The 20,146-nt window shown below is 34.5% G+C and overlaps 1 protein-coding gene across 2 annotated transcripts; it reads left to right on the forward strand.

The window, feature by feature from the left end:
* The first annotated feature begins 10,283 nt into the window (after positions 1–10,283).
* ERD1 (Clp ATPase) lies at positions 10,284–17,887 on the forward strand. Of its 2 annotated transcripts, none has more exons than XM_006844691.4 (12): positions 10,284–11,137; positions 11,957–12,117; positions 12,650–12,879; positions 13,426–13,534; positions 13,670–13,797; positions 14,107–14,208; positions 14,316–14,594; positions 15,128–15,261; positions 15,355–15,649; positions 16,271–16,504; positions 16,651–16,887; positions 17,399–17,887. In XM_006844691.4, the coding sequence occupies exons 1-12, from the start codon at positions 10,464–10,466 to the stop codon at positions 17,723–17,725; spliced, it is 2,910 nt and encodes a 969-aa protein (XP_006844754.1). In that variant the 5' UTR covers positions 10,284–10,463; the 3' UTR covers positions 17,726–17,887. The 2 variants fall into 2 exon arrangements, with proteins under 2 accessions (XP_006844754.1, XP_020523077.1); XM_020667418.2 differs by having other exon boundaries at positions 15,131–15,261.
* Positions 17,888–20,146: the final 2,259 nt, after the last annotated feature.

Raw genomic sequence — 20,146 nt, forward strand, 5'->3', positions numbered from 1 at the left:
TAATATTTCGATCTCCATGAATATCGATGGCCTATGGATGGGGATCGAAAAAATCGAATAGCTTCGGCGATGGCCACATTAGAGCCTAAGGATGGGGATAAAAAAATCGAATAACTTGATCGATCTGGTCTGCCTTTCACTCATCGCTTCCATTTTTTCTTCTCCTTCCTATTGAATTAAAGAATAGAGCTCATTTTCAGGACGATGAGACCTTTGTTTAATTGATAAGCAAACTCGTCCCGGGTAAACAACCTTTCTCTTTCGATCCGTTTTGTAAATTATTTATGTTCATGTTCTCATAATTCTCATCCAAGAATAGCTTCAAAGTGTTTTGTAAATCATTTATGTTCTTGTTCTCATGATGCTTGTCCAAAAATAGCTTCAAAGCTAGTCTTTTTATTTCCTCTTTATACGGAGTAGAGGTCGATTTTATGCTTGTACGGAATAAGGTCGATTTCACGCCAAAACGCCTTTTAGTACCCGGTCTGTAATACCTTTTCCGAGGTGTGCCTCGCCGCCCTGATCTTCCTTGGCAAGATGGTTAAGGCTTGGCAAGATGGTTCAGGTCCTTGACAAGATGGTTAAGGCTCGGCAAGATGGTTTAGGTCCTTGGCAAGATGGTTAAGGCTTGGCAAGATGGTTCAGGTATGTAGAAGAAGTGCGCTGGTATCCGATAGGGAGGAGTTCAAAATCCCCTTCACCCTAGCGAGCGAAACGTCTTAAGAAAGACTCTATGGAAAAATCAAAATTCTAAATTATCTAATTAAGTTCATAATCATCATTTCTGTGAAAATATGTTACACAATAATCACGGGGGTAAATTACATTATATAAAAATCAATTGAATATTCAACGTTGCATGACAAACTTTTCCATGAAATATAAAAATAATTGAGATACAAAAATTAAAAAAATGACCTTGTGAGACCTTCTCACACCCATATATGTAAGACCGCAAAAGATAACCATTAAATTTCCACATCCATGTGCTAACTTTTCTGGAGTTCTGTGTCAAATTGAATTATAATCTTTTAAAATCCTACATACATGTGAGTATGAAAGGGTCTCATAGGATCATTAGTCCTTTGAGGTCCTTACATGTGAGTATGAAAGGGTCATTACTCTTTTGAGGTCTCGTAGGATCATTACTCCAAAAATAATATCTTGACAATTTAAGCAAACGCACACCTCAAACATATTGCATGCTTTCCTTGACAATTTAAGCAAACAGCACAGCTCAAACATATTGTATGCTTTGCTTTACTATGAGAAAAAAAATAAAGAGAAAGTTTATATGGAGCCAAGGCTTTAAACAATCAAATTAAAGCCTATTTCAAAAATTTTACAAGAAGAGATTGTTTTGATACTCAAATATCCTCAAATTGATCATATCAACATCAAGATGGAATTGTTTTGATACCCAAATATCCTCAAATTGGTCATATCGACATCAAGATGCGCGGACATGAGAAAAAAATGAATTTTAAAAATTGAAAATATTACATCTTGTAACACATTTTTAGATCGTCAATTTTCAAGATTTTCAAGTTTTTATAGATCTTCTTGATCTATACTATTTTTTAAGCATTAAATTCCATAATTAGAGATAGAAATGTATTTTAAAACTATAACAAGGATTTTGAATATTGAAATCACATTTTTTCAAGTTTTTATAGATCTTCTTGATCTATACTATTTTTTAAGCTTTAAATTCCATAATTAGAGATAAAAATATATTTTAAAGCTATAACAAGGATTTTGAATATTGAAATCACATTTCTCGATACTATTTAAAAGTGGGCTCTACTTTGATTGTTTAGAGCCTTGGCTCTACGCAAACCACACCCAAACAATAATAGCTTGACAATTTAAGCAAAGTCGCACCCCACTTTCTTATGAGATAAAAAATTAATAGCTTGACGATTTAAGCAAAGGCGCACCACATACTTGATGCATACGGTATAAAATATACAATTGGGGCATCCACATTTCATCCTCAAGATAGACAGTAACGGTGAAGTAATAAACTAGATAATTGTTGGGCTTGTCTACAAAGACACCATTTATCTTTCGTACAAAAATGTTACAATCATTTTTTTCTTTTAAATTTCAAAATGGGTGGTTGTAAGAATATCATTGAAGAGATCCAAAGTTAAAAAAAAAAAAAAATCGGACTTTGTGACTCACTCCAAGCTATCTTATTTGACATTTAATAAGTGGGATTATATTGTGACCTCCATGTACAAAAGATAAAAAGTGCGATTTCTACAAGGTTACAACCTTAAACAATCCAATTAAAGTGCACCTCCAAATTTTATCATAACGTACAATTTTGGTGTAAAAAATTCTTAGGATTATCTAAAAATCTATTTTTATATCTAATTATAAAATTTTAAACTTCAAAAATGGTTAAAATCAAGTAGATTTATAAATATAAGAAAATCTTGAAAATGAACGATCCAGATAATGTGTTGCAAGATACACTATTTCTGTGACTCAAAATCTTCTTTTTTTTTTTTCATATTCATACATCTCAATGTTGAGATGATCAATTAGATGATTTTTCAACATTTAAACAACATTTTTCAATGGATTTTTGAGATTCATATATAATTTTCTACATTTTAAACTTCTATAAACTTTTTCCACAAATAAATCATCTCTTTGTAGAAATCCTTTGTTCCACTTATAGCTAGAGTTCATCTCTACCGTTCATCATGAATAAATGGTAGATAAACTAATGTAATAATCATTTCAGATATAACTCTACCAAACCTCATGCGTCGAGCATTGATCTAGACACACACATGCACCCACCCTTGTCAAGTTTGAATATTGTAAGCCAAACCCACACTCACATCACCTTAATGGAACTGGGTTAGGCCTGCACTTGGATTTGGTCTTTTCCAATTTGTCGGACCAGGACCTAGACGTGAACCATTGGGTCTAAACCCAATTAAAGCCCCTAATTATCCTAGAGAGATGAATTTCAAACAAACTAAAAGCAAAAATGGAGTCATAGAAAATTTTAAACATACACTCTTATTTATTCTCCCATTGTTAAATATCCCTAATAATAGCTGACAATAAAATATATAGGACTATTAAGATGATTATAATAGTCAATATCAAGGTGCTGTTACAATACAATGACATTTGTTTTTTAAATATTCAATATCTTATAAGCCAAAAGGCCACTACTATAGCATAGGCCACACAACCCATATTCAAAGAAAGGTGATGATCCGAAAGATTAAGAACGATCGATAGATTTTACCTCACATTTTTGTTCATGTGAAAAAAAAAATTTATTTGAAGTCCCTAGATGGAAGTATAGATGATAAAAACCAAATTTGGTTCAAATAAATACCTAATTTCCCTTTACGAGGCCCGCCTCATCCCATCCCATTTTGGATTTAAAATATAAAATCTACCAATAAAAATAATATCTTTATTATATCACGTTCCCTAGACATAGAAAACTTGGCAATCAGCTCGTGGTGAGTTTTTCAAATGCCGACCAAATGGCACCTAAACGGTTTCAAATTTTGAGAGATAATTGGGAGAGGGCTGGGGTTGTGGTGGTAGCACTGCGACACTTAGTCATCATGTTGTGGTTTTCATTCTCATAGATCCTCGAGATTATTGTCAGAAAAACCGGTTTTACCCAGCCTGTTGGGATCTATCGCCAGAAAAACTGGCTCTACTGGTTGAGCTAGCCTGTTGTATTGTCATTTTTTTATTATTCTGAGCTTTTCTCTACAACTTCAATAGGTTTTGTCCCGCGATTTTCTCTCCCAACTTTAATGGCAGAAATCTCTAAAAAAAAAATAGAAGACAAGAGCACTAATGGCGATCAAAGTACAAATCAAGCTTCTTCTTTTATGCATCTGTACCTTATTTGAAAGGCAAATGGTTTCATGGTATTCTTTTTAAAAAATAACTCCTAAACTATTTGATATTTGAAGTTGAGGTTTCTATATGAACCCTGTTTTTATACGGCCAAGCCCATATGTAGAATTGCGGGCTTCTTGATAAATTTATTTTTGAGATGGATTTTAAGACGTAATTTTTAAGGACATGTAATCTCTAACATGGAGATCACAAATATGAAAAAATAAAAAAAAATAAAAAATTAGAAATAATAATTCTAGTAAGAAAACATTTGGAGGACTGTTAGTTTCCGTTGTTTTTAGATGGAATACAAACTTGCATGCTTTACGCTTTCTAGACCGAATATGTAGCTATGCGGTCCAGCTCGCATGAAACAATTTTTCTTTTTATACTGTGCCCTCCTTATACTATAGAAGTAAGGTGGACCTACAAAATTTACTTACAGATCTATTTTCGTTGTCAGAAACCTTATGGTGGCTTAAAAATCTATTTTTATCATTAGTTATAAAACTTAAAATTTCAAAAATCATACAAATCCAATAATTCTATAACCACTTAAAAATCTTGAAAATAGATGGTCTATATAACTTGTTACAAGATGTGTTATTTTTAAGACATGAAATTCATTTTTTTTTCTTCATAGCTGCACATCTCATGGCTACGATGATCGATTGGGGTTTTCCACAATGTCGAAATACTCTTTTCCAAAGGATTTTTAAGGTCCACATGACTTCAATAGTATAAGGTCACAACCTTATCTAAATTTACAAAATTTCATCAAGTCATCAAGTATTTTGGGAGATCTAAAAGTTCTCAGCCAGCATCTTTTATGGGCAAGAAATCTCAGCAAAGCTTAAATGTCGATCCAAATCATGTCACATCGATCCAAATTTGACAAACATTTTATATGCCTTTGGTAACATGTTCATGGAATTTCACATGATTCAGATGGAGTTTGGTCATGATTCGAATTTCGAAGTTCTGTCACTCTCGGATTAAATGACTATAAGACATTTGCGATGATCATTAGAATGGTTAAAAGGATAATTATGGTAATTTTAACAGTTCACACCCATGTAACCTATAAGATTCTATAGGGTGTTACCATTAGACTGTAGAATTAAATTGCACCTCAAATATCCATTAAAAAAAATTGCTGTTTTCATGTTGAAAAACCCTCTAATATCCATTAGAAAAGGATATTTTATTTCCATACATCTCTACATCGAAATGTATATGGGGGGAAGATCTTTTAGTCCTAAAAATAGTTCATTGCAATATATTATCTGGACCACTTAATTTTAAGATTTTCTATAGATGATTGAACCATTTGGAGTTTAAAATTCGATCATTAGACATGAGAACATATTCTTAGGCCATTCTAAAAATGTTTTACTTCAAAATTACATCTTATAACACAATTTGGATGTACACCATACTATCTTCAAGAGAGAGAGATATTCTAGTGATGAAACCTAAAAGAAATGTATAAAGATTTCAAATATTAGTGATGAGCACCCTTATCAAATATCATCTACTAATCACATTATTAATTCTCAATTTTAAAGGCTAAAAGGAAGTCGAGGTAATGATATATTTTAGGATAAGGCATGGAAAAAGTTGAGTGTATGGCTAGGGTCAAATTAGCAATTGTTATTTGAGTGCTTAAAAAGTATCAAACTCAACTCAACTCAACCTCAATATTTTTTTAAAAATTTATCACCAGCAATTTAACCTCAAGGGATATTTGATTGGCAAATGTTGGGCCCCCAAATTGAATTTTTTGCATAATTACTCCATGTTGCAAAAAATTCCATTTGACTCTCTCTCCATCACCATTGCCACTATCACACCACCACCACCGCAACCACCAACACCACTACCTACGAGCCGCTGCTACAGCCAGGACATGACCACCACTGTCACACCACATAATAACAATTCATAATTCAAATTACAATAGTTAAACACCCATAGAGAGCAAATGATAATTGATCAAATAATTATTTTATCTTCGATCAATCAATATAAGTCTAATAAAACTTGGATTTTAAGCTCTAAAACAATTGTACTTTTTGATGTTTTATCTAATCCAGTCAAATTTTAAGTGCTCAAATATCTTCCACATTTGACGAGGACCGGTAATAGATTTATGTATCATCACAAGACTTTTCGATTCCAAAAGTACATTTTTGATAGGTTTTGAGGTGTGGCTTCACTTTTCAATTAAGGATGCGGTTTTTATAAGGCCTAGGCCTTATAAAAATAAAATAAAATGTAAAGCCTTATCTCAATAGCTCATCTGAAAAACACTTTGGACAATAAAGCTCCTGTAATGGGTCTGAAATATTTTTTGATAATTGAACAAAAAATTTGTAGCTCAAAAAATAATATAGCTCTCGTCGATTTGTCAACACTTGAAAATAGCCTGTCTAAATAATGTGTTGTAATATGCATAATTTTTGGGGCTGGAAATCCTTATTTTTTGGGGGATTGTATATTATAAGACCCTTGCTTTTGGTACAAGGATGTCACTATTATCTTTAGTCATCAAATATAAAATCCAACCGCTTAAAATACATCATATCGTTCAAAAAATTTTATTTTAGACTTTATGCCCAATCAATGACATACCTCTAGTAACCAAATTTCATATTAAATGGCGAACAATAATTGTGGCTTCCATATATCAAAAGTGAATGGTTTCACTGTATATATTTCCTTTTTCTTCGCAGCCAGACTAGATGTCAAGATATTCAATTTGAATGTTTTTCAATACTGCAACTATAATTTTCGATATGATCTCGAGATATGAATTTAAGTTTTTTTTTTTTTTTTCTTCCAATAAGGCCTAGTCCGTATTTTAGTCTTTTCGGCCTTAGACTTCACGTTTTTACCTACACAAAAAGAAATATTTTAAGGAAAAAATTTATATAGAGCCGAGGCTCTAAACAATTAAATTAGAACCCACCTCAAAAATTTCACTAGAAGAGATTGTTTTAATGCCCAAATAACTTCATATTTATCATCTCGACATAAAGATGCATAGACATGAGAAAAAAATGGATTTCAAGTTTTAGAAAAAGTGCATCTTGTAACACATTTTTGGACCGTCAATTTTCAAGTTTTCATATATTTGTTCGATCTACACTATTTTTTAAACTTTAAATTTGATAATTAAATATGAAAAAAATATTTTAAAGCTATCACAAAGATTCTCAAGATTGAAGCAATATTTCTCGATACTATTTCAAGGTGCACCCTATTTTGATTGTTTAGAGCCTCGGATCTATACAAACCGCACCCATATTTTAAAGACTTATAATCGAGTGTGTAGATACCTTATTCCAAACCTTTTGTTGTTGTGGAAAGCTGGAATCCTTGATTGAGAGGGCAAAGGGTAACCACTTGGTGCCTGTCGTGTGCATCTCCCTATTACTATTCTTAGTCAACTTCTTCCAACTATTAAGGACAAGAATAAAAGACTTTACTCCATAATTTAATGTTTCGAGCCAATAATTTAGTGTTGATTCATTTTATATTATTTTTTGCTTTTGATAACGACCTACACTTTGGTTAAGGTACCACCATGTATTTACAAGATTTGACTTTGTGTACGTATAGTATCAGGAACGTACCGTACTGTGTGTTTACTCCCACCGGTAAAAAAATCTATTCCTTATTTCTTTATGAATTTTAGGCCCCACTTTATGATCCTAGGAGAGGATCTTTAAGAAATTTTGAATTTTGTGTTCTTAAACATGATTATTTAGAAATGGGATAATCTCTAGTTAATTTTAAAAAGTATTTATTAGAGTTTAGGCATGTTGAGTTCAAATCTAACAATTGATGATAATTGTGATCTCTTTATATTAAAAGTAAATAGTCTCATTTTATACATTTTTTATATTGTAATTTGTAAAGGAAAAAGTTTATATAAGGTTGCAACTTTAAAATGTAAAACTATAGATGCACTTCAAAAATCTATCGAAAAATGTTGTTTTAATGTTGAAAAACACTATGATTGATCATCTCGACATGGAGATATATGATTATAAAATATAAAAAGAATTTTGAGTCCTAAAAATAATACATCCAACAGCACTTTATCTAGACCATCCACTTTCAAGATTTCCATATGTTTATTGATCAACTTGATTTTAACCATTTTTGGAGTTTAAAATTTACAGTTAGATATGAAAATATTTTGAGATAATTAATTCTAAAAATATTTTACATCAAAATTATATGCTATAATAAAATTTGGAGATCCACCTTAATTGGTTTGTTTAATGTTGCAACCTTATGGAAACCACACCCATTTGTAAATCAGAATCTTTTTTTTTTTCTTTTTTCTTTTTTCTTAAACGAAATTGCATTTCTCACATCAAACTCTTAACCCAATTTTTATAAGTGGTGAGGCTTGGACATCTAATATCTGACCCATTCTTTCACTAAAAAGAACAATAGGCATGTTCAGACATCTAATGTCTGAAGCCCATTTGTATTTTTTGAATTGGGAAATGAGTCATGGGCACTTGTGTTTTTCTAAATGTGGGGTGGGATAGGAAATCTAGCACCAAGTTTAGAATCAAATGTTTGAATCCATTCCCCACTTAAAAATAAAGAAAGATAAATTTACTACATATCAGGAAACGATGTAGTATTACTGTATGATCAATACTTTTTGGGCAATGTTACATTCAACTCATTCTTTTAAAAATATATATTGTATTGGGTTTGCATAGAGCCTAGGCTCTAAACAATCAAATTAGAGCCTACGTTCAAATAGTGTCGAGAAATGCGGTTTCAATACTGAAAATCTTTGTAATAGCCTTAAAATATATTTTTATATTTATTTATAAAGTTTAAAACTTCAAAAATAGTATAGATTGACAAATCTATGAACACTTGAAAATATTGAAAATTGACGTTCCAAATATGCATTACAAAATACACTATTTCCAAAACTTAGAAATCCATTTTTTCTCATATCCATGCATCTTGATGTCGAGATGATCAATTTGAAGATATTTGAGCATCAAAACAACCTCTTCTAGTGAGTTTTGAGGTAGGCTCAAATTTAATTGTTTAAAGCCTCGGCTCTATGTAAACTTTTTCCTTATTTATAACCATACGATATGATATTTAATAGCTTGAGTGTGTCACAAAGTATGAGGAAATTTCTTTTAAACTTTTAGCTTGGTCAATAGAATAAATGTAACCACCCAATTTCATATACAACGGTCAACATTAATTATGACTATCTTGTACTAAAGATACCTTACTTGTACCTATTCCACAATTGGATGTTCAAAAAATCCATATTCCATGATTGGACGTCCACACCAAAGGTACCTTGAGAATGGTAAACAATAAAAAGTGGGCTAGAGCCCAAAATAAAAATAATCTATGGTCTTTTTATTAAAGGTAAAAATTTATATAAAGACAATGCTCAAAACAATCAAATTAAAGCGCACCTAAAAAAAATCACAATTAGAAGTTGTTTTGATATTGAAAAACCCTCAATTTAACCATCTCGATCTCAAGATGTACAAACATCAGATAAAATAAAAAAGCTTGGAAATAGTGCATCTTTTGTTCAATTATCTAGACTGTTAATTTTCAAAATTTTCATCTGTTCATAGATCTGCTCAATATACATTATTTTTTAATTTTAAAATTTAATAATTAGATATAAAAATAAATATTTTGGTAATATTTAAACGTGCATTTAAGACCTCAACCTTAAATAAACCATAATTCCCATGTTAAAGAGGTTTTTTTTTTTTTTTGGTAAAATTCCCTTCATTTTGAAAGAAACTTTTACAACTTTTTTGTTTCCATTTCTTTAAAAGCTATAAAAACGAGTTTTACAACTTTTTCCCTTTAAAAGCTATAAAAAAACGATTAAAAAATCCCTTTCATACAAAACTCCATTGCTTGCGCACCGTCCAATAAACACGTGTCAGTCAGTCGCGTAAGGCGGCATGGAAGGGTTTGAACGGTTCCGATCTTCCCATTCGGTTGAGAACGGTGAGATCGCACAACCTTTGAAATCGTGACCGTTGGTACATTCCTCCCGTTTTATATTATGTATTTTACCCGCCTTGCGTTGGCGACTACTCTTCCTGAACTATCGTGTTCCTTCCTACTTCCTACGCGTATAAAAGAGAAAGCTTTCTCTCTCTGTTACCTAAATAATTTAGAATTCTCTCTCGAGCGTTAAACGGAACTCCCTCTCTCTCTCTCTCTCTCTCTCTCTCTCTAGCATTGATTCAGAACTCCCTCTCTCTACCATTAGTAGACAAGTTTCTCTCTCCTACTTTTAAGAAGAAGCTTTCGAGACTTTCCCTGCTTATAAGAATCTCTCTCCTCCAATTTCCAACGGGACTTTCTCTGCTGGGGTCCCTCTCTCTCTTCCAATTTTCAAAGAGAAGCTCTGCTTGAGTTTCTCTCTCCTCTCTTTCTCTCTAAATTTTTTATTGAGTAGCTCTGCTTGAGTTTCTCTTTTGACATATATTAAGGTTCCTCTAGTCTCTGTCTCTCTCTCTGTCTCTCTGTTTACCATGGATTCGACCTCCTCTCCGCTCTGTATGAACACTGTAGATATCTCTGGTGTTCTAAGGCACCAAACATCGAGACCCAATTCAAGGTTGTCAAAAATAGCGAATTTCTCGCTCCCAATCTCTTCTTTCTCTCTTTACAGAGCACCCATCAGCGCCCCAATTGCTCCCCTCTCCAGCCACTATGGTTTCAGAGCTTCCATATCGCAACACAGTTCAGAACTTTTGAAATTGGGTCAAGTTCAGAGCCAAAAAAGCAGGAGGAGGTTCTCGGTTTCAGCTGTTTTCGAGAGATTTACAGAGAGAGCAATCAAAGCCGTGATGTTTTCCCAAAAGGAAGCGAAGAGCCTGGGCAAAGACATGGTCTTTACCCAACATCTTTTGTTGGGTTTGATTGCAGAGGATCGAAGCTCTGACGGGTTTCTCGGCTCTGGCATAACAATTGAGAAGGCACGAGAAGCAGTCGTTAATATTTGGAGTGAGAGCTCTACACCCATGGCTGATTTGGGCGGTGCAGCTTCTGCAACCGATGTGCCTTTCTCATTGAGTAGCAAGCGTGTTTTTGAGGCAGCAGTCGAGTATTCGAGAAATATGAATTACAATTACGTTGCACCAGAGCACATTGCAGTCGGGTTATTCACTGTTGATGATGGCTCTGCTCTCAAGGTCATTGAAAGGTTAGATTCGTAGCTTTATCTGATCAAATTTTCCATGAAAGGTTATTCTTTTTCTGCATCTATAGATAGAGAAAACCCACCTTGAACTTGAAGAAAACGAAAAGCAGAACACTGAGTTTTATATGTTGAAATTATTCCTTGAAAAGTTAAGTATCTTTACTTTCCTTGAAGTGAGAGTAGCCCCCACTTTTTGAGTTTTGCCTGAATCAGTTTATTTCATAAAGGAGAAACAGTATTCAGAATGGGAATCATATGTTTACCCAATGTGCAGAAGCTCAGAATAACACGAATATTCACGAATCATCGAGAGTAGGCAATGGCATAAGTATGCAATGAACCAGCCTATAAGAGACAATACTTGGTATACTTTATCTTAAGATGGTAGGGTGTGGAAAAGAAAAAAGATCTTGAAGGCTTAAAATTTTAAAATTCTGAATCCATTGTTTATTATATCTCCCAATCTGTAGCCACCAGAATTCAAATATTGGTAGCTAGATTTTATACCATGTAATAAAGCGGAATCACTTGTACATCTCCTTGGTTTGCTATCTAAGTGTTAGCATTCTCCATTAGCCTTGTGAATCTCATACGATTCTATATGAAACTAATGTCTGTCTCATCAATAATGAATTAAATCATAATTCTATAATTTAACTTGTTAGAATCTTTGTATGCAATGCACATTATCTTACTTTGTGATGATCTTTATAAGTGATGTACTTTTACACTGTTAGAATGGATATTATGAGACAACCTTTGACTCTTGAATCCTCTTTCATCTCGCTTAATATTGCAATATCATGGATTTTATGATTGTAGATTGGGCGTGGACCCGGACCACTTAGCATCTATTGCAGTCACGAGGCTTCAAGGTGAGCTAGCCAAGGACGGTAGAGAGCCATCCATTTCGTCAAACAAGCCTCGTGAGAAATCAACTCCTGGCAAGAGCTCTATCTCAAGAGTCTCGGATAGAAGGAAAGGTCGGTTCTCTATGGGTCTGGATTTTATGGATGTAAATTTTATCAAATTTAAATAATCATATTTCTTTCAGTGGTTCCTTATTTGGATTTTTGAATAAGAATCTTGGATGGAAGTTTTTTTTCTTTGGTCATTTTCCTTTTACATACGGAAGATATACTCATGAAATAATCTTTGGATGAAATTTTATTCAAAACTAAAAGCCTGGCCTTGACAACTAAGTTCAACTGTACATTAATAGAGGAAATGTATATCATAGCCTATGGGACTATGGTATAAGGTACTCCGAGCTCCCTCTTCTGCCTGTTCCATTGACTAGTGGCTTGAGATTAAATGCACCTGGGTGAATGTACCTTCAAACTCTTCTCTAGTTGATCTCCAACCATCCATCAATTGGAATGGAAAGTAGCCTTGGTGTCCTGATGCCATAGTCCGTGACGATGGCTCTTCCCCAGTTTTTGAAGTATTTGATCCTTGTGCATATGTTTGCATAGTTCCTATACTTTGTCCCTTCATTTAGCTATTTATGTGCAGAGAAAAGTGCATTGTCTCAATTCTGTGTGGATCTCACTGCTCAAGCTGGTGAGGGCCTAATTGATCCTGTAATTGGGAGAGACAAAGAGCTCAATAGAGTTATTCAGATCCTTGGACGAAGAACAAAGAACAATCCAATTCTTTTAGGAGAACCAGGTGTCGGGAAAACTGCTATTGCTGAAGGCTTGGCTAACCATATTTTGAACGGAGAGGTTCCCTTGTTTCTTTCGGTATGCTACTATTTACTTGTCAACCACATATATATATATATATATATATATATATATATATATATATATATATATATATATATATATATATATATATATATATATATATATATATATATATATAAGTTATGTTAGGGTACTCACACTAATGGAGTAATTTATGATTGTACTCAACAAAATTTGGACATTTATATACCCTTGTATTATACATAGAGCTTTTTTTAGTAAGGGTATTTTTGGGCGTTAGGAAGGGTGTGATATCACCTACATGAAGCATTAAATGCCACTAGTGTGCTCCATGTGGGTGATGTCGTATCCCATGTGGATAACATCACACCCTCCTAATGACCAAAAATACCCTTATTAAAAAAATGCTGTGTATAATACAAGGGTATAAGTGTTCAAAGTTTGTTGAGTACAATGATAAATTACTCCATAGTGTGAGCACCTTAACATAAACCTATATATATATATATATATGTTTCATTTATCTCTCAAGTCTTGAATCATTTCGGCTAATGGAGAATGCGAACACTTTATGTGCAGGGAAAGCGTATAATGTCCTTGGATATTGGTTTACTAATGGCGGGCGCCAAGGAGCGGGGGGAGTTGGAGGCACGAGTTAATAACATATTGAGTGAAATCCAAAAAGAAGGTTTCTATTTGTGTTTCTTTTTAGATTTTGCTTTTCATCCTTGATTGAAATGTTTGTTAGCTTTGTAAGATGAACTTATGAACCAGGATATGTTTGTCTTTTAATCTCACATGGCCTGCCTTTTTCTTGATGAAGGTAACATAATTCTCTTCATTGATGAAGTGCATACACTCATTGGGTCTGGATCAGTTAAAGCAGGCAAAGGGTCAGGTCTCGATATTGCCAATTTGTTGAAGCCTTCTCTTGGGAGGGGTGGTTTACAGGTAAATTAGTCGTCATGTGCTAATGTTTCAGTCAATATAAATTATTTGGTAAAACTGAAAGAATAAAAGGGTGCCATGCTTTATGGGGTAGTTCTAAGGGAATACAGTCTTTTCCTTTGGAGGTGTTTGTTTGTCAATGATAAATGGCCCTTTAATCCCTTTTGCATGGAGCTATCTCTTATACAAAATATGAATGATCTACCTCTTAATCACGTAAAATTAATTGTGAAAACAGAGTTATAAGGTTCCAATTTTGGTGAACTTGATTGATGATCTGGTGAGAAAATGACAGTTTCCTGTGACATTCAGTGTATGGCTTCTACAACAGTGGATGAGCACCGTCAACATTTTGAGAAGGACAAAGCATTAGCCCGGAGGTTTCAACCTGTGCTAATAAATGAGCCTAGCCAGGTAAACTTAATGGATGCCTAACAGGGTAATATAGTAGATTTTGACGCTGGAGCGTAAGATACGAATAGTTCTTTTGAGCATTTTTCATTTTGGTGGTGGTTTTTTAGGAGGATGCAGTAAAGATATTATTGGGTTTGCGAGAGAAGTATGAATCTCACCACAATTGCAGATTCACCTTGGAAGCTATAAATGCAGCTGTCCATTTGTCTGCAAGATATATTGCGGATCGACATCTTCCCGACAAGGCCATTGATCTCATTGATGAAGCTGGAAGTAGAGCTCGTATGAATGCTTTCAGGAGGAGGAAGGAACAACAAACCAGTATCCTTTCGAAGAGTCCTACTGAGTATTGGCAAGAAATCCGAGCTGTTCAAGCTTTGCAAGAGGTGGTTTCTTGTTTTTGAACTTAAAATATGCCTATTTTGGTCAAATGGCTTTTGTCATGTGGGCCAAATGAAGTCTTTGAGGTCAGACCAAGTTTAAGCCAAAATTATTTAAAATTCTATTATTTATTTATTTATTTTCTTTTAATGTTAAGAGAAAAATGGCACAGGTTAAGAATTCATCTAGGTTTCAGAAGATTCAAATAAAATAAATTTTATTCTTTTTGGGAAAAATTTGCACTAAGATATTGGTATGGGTGTAGGCTCTGATCCTTGTTACCCCCTTTGCAAGTGCCAACACAAGCTACATTTGGAAGCTTAGAAGTAAACCTTCACTCTGTTTTTGCCAAATTTTGTTAGAAATAACCCCTTACCGAATTTTAGGCAAGTCCTTCTGAAAGTGAAATTAGCCAAAATTTGGGATCCCAGGACTGGATTTGGTCGATCTTTCAAAATGGACATAGGTTAGATTCAAGTCTTTCCTTGAATTATGCTCAATACTAAACATTAGGAATAACATTTTTTATATTCTTCAGCAGGTCCTAGCCAATAAAAATACATACTCACTGAACGATGATAGTGGAGACAGTTCCGTCATGGTCCCTGGAGTTAAAAGTGAAGTTGATCCTGCCCCAGAACCAAATGTGCCTGGCTCATCAGATGAAAATGAGTATGTATAGGAATGGCAATTTGTAAATCTCTCCCTCTCCCTCCCTCCCTCCCTCCATTTTGACTTTAACTAATTTTGGTATGTTTCTTGTAGGCCTGTTATGGTCGGGCCAGATGACATAGCCGCAGTTGCTTCTTTGTGGTCGGGGATCCCAGTACAGCAGCTAACTGCAAATGAACAAATGATGTTGTATGGTCTTGATGAGCAGCTCCAGAACCGTGTGATTGGTCAAGATGAGGCTGTCAGTGCCATCTCTAGAGCCGTAAAAAGATCACGAATTGGCTTAAAGGACCCCAACAGACCTATTGCCGCCATGCTCTTCTGTGGCCCAACTGGAGTTGGTAAAACTGAACTAACAAAAGCCTTGGCTGCAAGTTACTTTGGATCGGTGAGTCTTACGTGGACCAATTTTTTGTAATATTGACACACTTAAGAACTGTCACATTTCGCAATTCTTTTATATTTTCTTCTTCTTCCTCTTCTTCTTTTTCTCTCTCTGTTGAGATATGGCTAGTTTGGATCTGTAACACCTTTTAGGCCAATTTTTTGTTATGTAGGAACTGTTATTGTCCATTCTTCTGTAGTTTTGTTCCTTTTTCTTGAAATAAGGGAGAAATACATGGCAAATAGGCCCAATAAGTCTAAATTTATTCACTAGTTTTCTTTCTCTTTTTATTCTTTTCAGTCTTTGGTTCAAGTTAAAATATTGTGCAATGAATTTGCTTGGGATCGGCGAGGTCTGAGTACTAATTAAAATGATATAGGTGTGCATATTTACACTAATACATACTGTAAAGGTGGAATGCTCAAGTAAAACTCAAGGTGGGCCAACAAGGTCATAGCTCAACATGCCTATAAATACAGTTATCCAAGAGCCTTTTCTGTTTGTTATAGTCCATCATACATGGCTCAATTGTTGGCTTTGTCGATATAGCTTCAACCATTTTCCTTGGGAGTGTTACTTTGACTTTCCTATTTATAATTTGGCTTTGTGGTTTGCATCATTTAGGAGGATGCCATGATAAGATTGGACATGAGTGAATTCATGGAGGCCCATACTGTGAGCAAATTGATTGGATCACCCCCTGGATACGTAGGCTATGGTGAGGGAGGGACTCTCACTGAAGCTGTTCGGAGAAAACCCTTCACTGTGATACTCCTCGATGAAATTGAGAAGGCTCATCCACAAATATTTAACATCCTGCTACAAGTGTTTGAGGATGGCCACCTCACTGATTCTCAGGTATGTCTAGTAAAGAAATTTGGTTTTATTAGAATTTCTAGCTTCCATTTATAAACTCAAGTTAATGCACTTTTTAATTTTTCTGTATTTTAAAAATTTAATAGTATTAACATTAAGACCCCCCATCCAAATATGGGAATGGACAGGGCCGGAGAGTATCTTTCAAGAATACTCTGATCGTTATGACATCAAATGTGGGATCAACCTCTATTGCAAAGGGTGGGCGTAACACCATCGGCTTCTTGATTGCTGACGACAAGGAGTCAAGCTCTTATTCTGCAATCAAAGCTCTAGTTATGGAGGAGTTGAAGGCATTTTTCAGACCAGAGTTACTCAACAGGATAGATGAAGTGGTCACTTTCCGGCCCCTCGAGAAGAGACAGGTTTGCTGCCTTTTTAACCTTAAAAATCTTGGATATAAGAGCACTGTAACACTTGTTTTTAATCATTAAAAAAAAAAAAAGGAAAAGAGAAAAACTTACTATGGTGCTTGTTTCATGTTTGGGAAACTGGTTTTCTAAGTAGGTAACTTTACTTTTAAACACGACTGGGCATTCTTCCAAATTAATTTGTGAACGCATATCAGTAGGTTAATTATAGATGCATCAAGAGTCAGCTTCTTTTTAAGAGAGAGTGTTAGGAGTTAGGACCTTTAATGAACTTTTAATGAATTTGAGATTTTGCAAAGTGTGGTTGATGATGTCTCCTTTGCAAACTGAATCTCTTATTGCGAGTTGTTACTAATTGTCAATTTTGATAGTCGATACTATGGTGCTCGCCATACTCATGAGGAATATCTCAGAGAGATATTCTTGTGCTTGTTTCTCACCATAAAACATGAAAGAGTATTGTGGCTGCTTCTTGGTTCTTACCGTCTTTAGTTATTTCTTGCAGATGCTAGAGATTTTGAATCTAATGCTTCGAGAGGTGAAGACCAGACTTCTTTCTCTAGGAGTCGGCCTAGAGGTCTCTGAAGCCATCAAGGATCTCATTTGTGAACAGGGTTACGACCGAAGCTATGGGGCTCGTCCCCTACGAAGAGCAGTGACCCTATTGGTCGAAGATGTTCTTAGTGAAGCCCTTCTTACAGGAGAGTACAAGCAAGGAGACACTGCCTTAATAGATGTAGATAGCACTGGAAACCCATTTGTCACAAGGCACGAAAACCCGGATCGATCTGATCACAATATGCATTTCTCTTCAGTGAGATCAGCTTTGTGATGCCCAAGAGTATATAATATACATTATGTGCATACATACATACAGAGTCTTGATTCATGTTTATTCTGTTGGGACCCCATGGGGTTTATTCTTCTTTGTATAGTTATAAGTGAATGTTTATTTTTATTATGAATTTATCTATAGGCATTATTCTTTTAAAAATGGAAAAGCAAAAGAGGTCCTAAGAGCTGTGAATTTATCAGCAAGCCATGTAAGTTTAGCATTCAAGTTAAAAACATGTGGTTGTGTATATGAGGATGTAACCCTAAGGTTGCATTAATCTACGCCGTACATTTATTGGAATGATGTGAATTTGGCATTGCTCAAAAGAAATACCTTTTTTTGGTGTTCTCTTAGAGACATATTAAATCTACATCGTTTAATTAAAATACACAGCGTAGAATACTTCAATTACAGTTCTACAAGTAAAACGGTCCGCTCTATACAAATCAGCCACCTCTGCCAATAGCTTGAGAAGACACTTCTATTGGGTGGCATGAAAAAACTGGAGCTTCTCCATTTAAGCCCATTTTAACACTTTTGAAAGCTGTTAGCAAACATGAAAAGTGATACTTTAGCTGGAAATTAGAACTTCCAACGGTCGAACACACCCTTGAAGTTAGAAAAGAGAGAAAGGGAGACAAAATGACATTTACATGAAAAACAATTTATATAAGGCTGGGGCTCTAAAGAATCAAATTAAGGCGTACCTCATAATTTTACTGGGAGATGTTTGAAGAAGCCGTACGTCACGCTAAGCTATAACAAAGGGAAAAAGCTCGCTTATCTTATGGCTTAGCTTGGGTAAACGGCTTTGAGCAAGAAAGTTAGTATGCTCGTTAACATGCGTACGAGACTTAGCATTCGAGAGGGAGCTTTTTCGATGCCGAGAAACTGTCAAATCGATCATCTCGACCTCTAGATATATAGATGTAAAAAAGTTGAATTTCAAATCTTGTAAATAGTGCATCTTATAATGCATAATTTGGACAGTTAATTTTCAAGATTTTCAAGGTTTTATAGATCTGTTTGATCTAAACTATTTTTGCAGCTTTGGATATTTTTATAATAAGAGATAACAATATATTTTCAGGTTATCACAAGTATTTTTAGTATTGAAACATCTTTCAACACTATTTGAAGTGTTGTGCGTGGAAGCTCTAAACCTGATGGGTTAATATTTTGCAAATAAAACATAACACAAAGATGAAATAAATCATCGAATACATACCACAAGAATAAAAAGATTTACGTGGTTCACCCAAAGAGGCTACATCTACCGGCACGGCAAACTGAAATCCACTATACCAATGAACGTTACATTAAAGATTTTGGAATAAAGACTTATCTCTCTAAACCTCGACAAAAACCTAGTCGAGCAAACTCTTTTAAACCACTCTCCCTTCTCTTTATTTCTGAGAATCATTACCGACAACACCACATAGAGACCCGAGAGCAACGAGAAACTGACTATCTCTAACTAAAAGGGAAACCACCCAAAATCTCAATAAGAACCGCTTTTCTACAAGAAACAAACTTCTCAATCTTCGAGAGTCTAAAATCCTTTCTAACAAGAAAACTTGCATAAATTCTCTCTAACATGAAAACTTGCATTTTATGCACAAGGGACTCTGCCTCCATCTTTCTCTAGATGAACCACCATTCATATATGGTGACCCAAATTGGTCGCACAAATTCTCTACATATTTATCTCATATATATAAGATTAAGATTCCATATTAAATAGGAAACTTCCTATTGATGTACATTTTTATCTCATATATATAACATTAAGATTCCATACTAAATAGGAAACTTCATATTGATGTTACATATATCTCAAAAGATCAAAAAATGTATCCAAGAGTCCTAACCCTTTTTGGATTTTTAATTCCCTTAGTAAATTTATCAATATCAATATCAATCCCACATAATATGAGATTTTTTGATGTTGGTGATTTTGGATAGCGCCAAATCCAACAATCTCAACCTTGATTACAAAACCACCTGCTCACCATGCCAACATCCATTTGATAGCTTCATGGATTCTTCATCTTTTGCCAAATAAATTCATTCATCATTCTTACTGAAAAATTAGTGTTTGCCATCATATTTTTCCACCCCGAACCTTGCATTCGAAACCTTTATTGCCGTGCTAACATCCTTGGATAGCTTCATGGATTCTTCATTTTTTGCCAAATAAATTTATTCATCATTCTTACTAAAATATTAGTGCTTGCCATCATATTTTCCCCCCCTGAACCTTGCATTCGAAACCTTTATTGTCGTACCGAAAACCCCAAACCGGGGTTTTGATACCACTTGTTATGTGCAGAAGCTCTAAACGGGTAAATATTTGGCAAATAAAGTGTGAGAAAAAAAGCATCAAACACATACCATAAGAACACTAAGATTTAAGTG

This window comes from Amborella trichopoda, chromosome 6 (genome assembly GCF_054954075.1).
Source record: "Amborella trichopoda isolate Santa Cruz 75 chromosome 6, AtrichopodaSantaCruz75HAP2 v2.0, whole genome shotgun sequence".
Taxonomy (NCBI): Eukaryota; Viridiplantae; Streptophyta; class Magnoliopsida; order Amborellales; family Amborellaceae; genus Amborella; species Amborella trichopoda.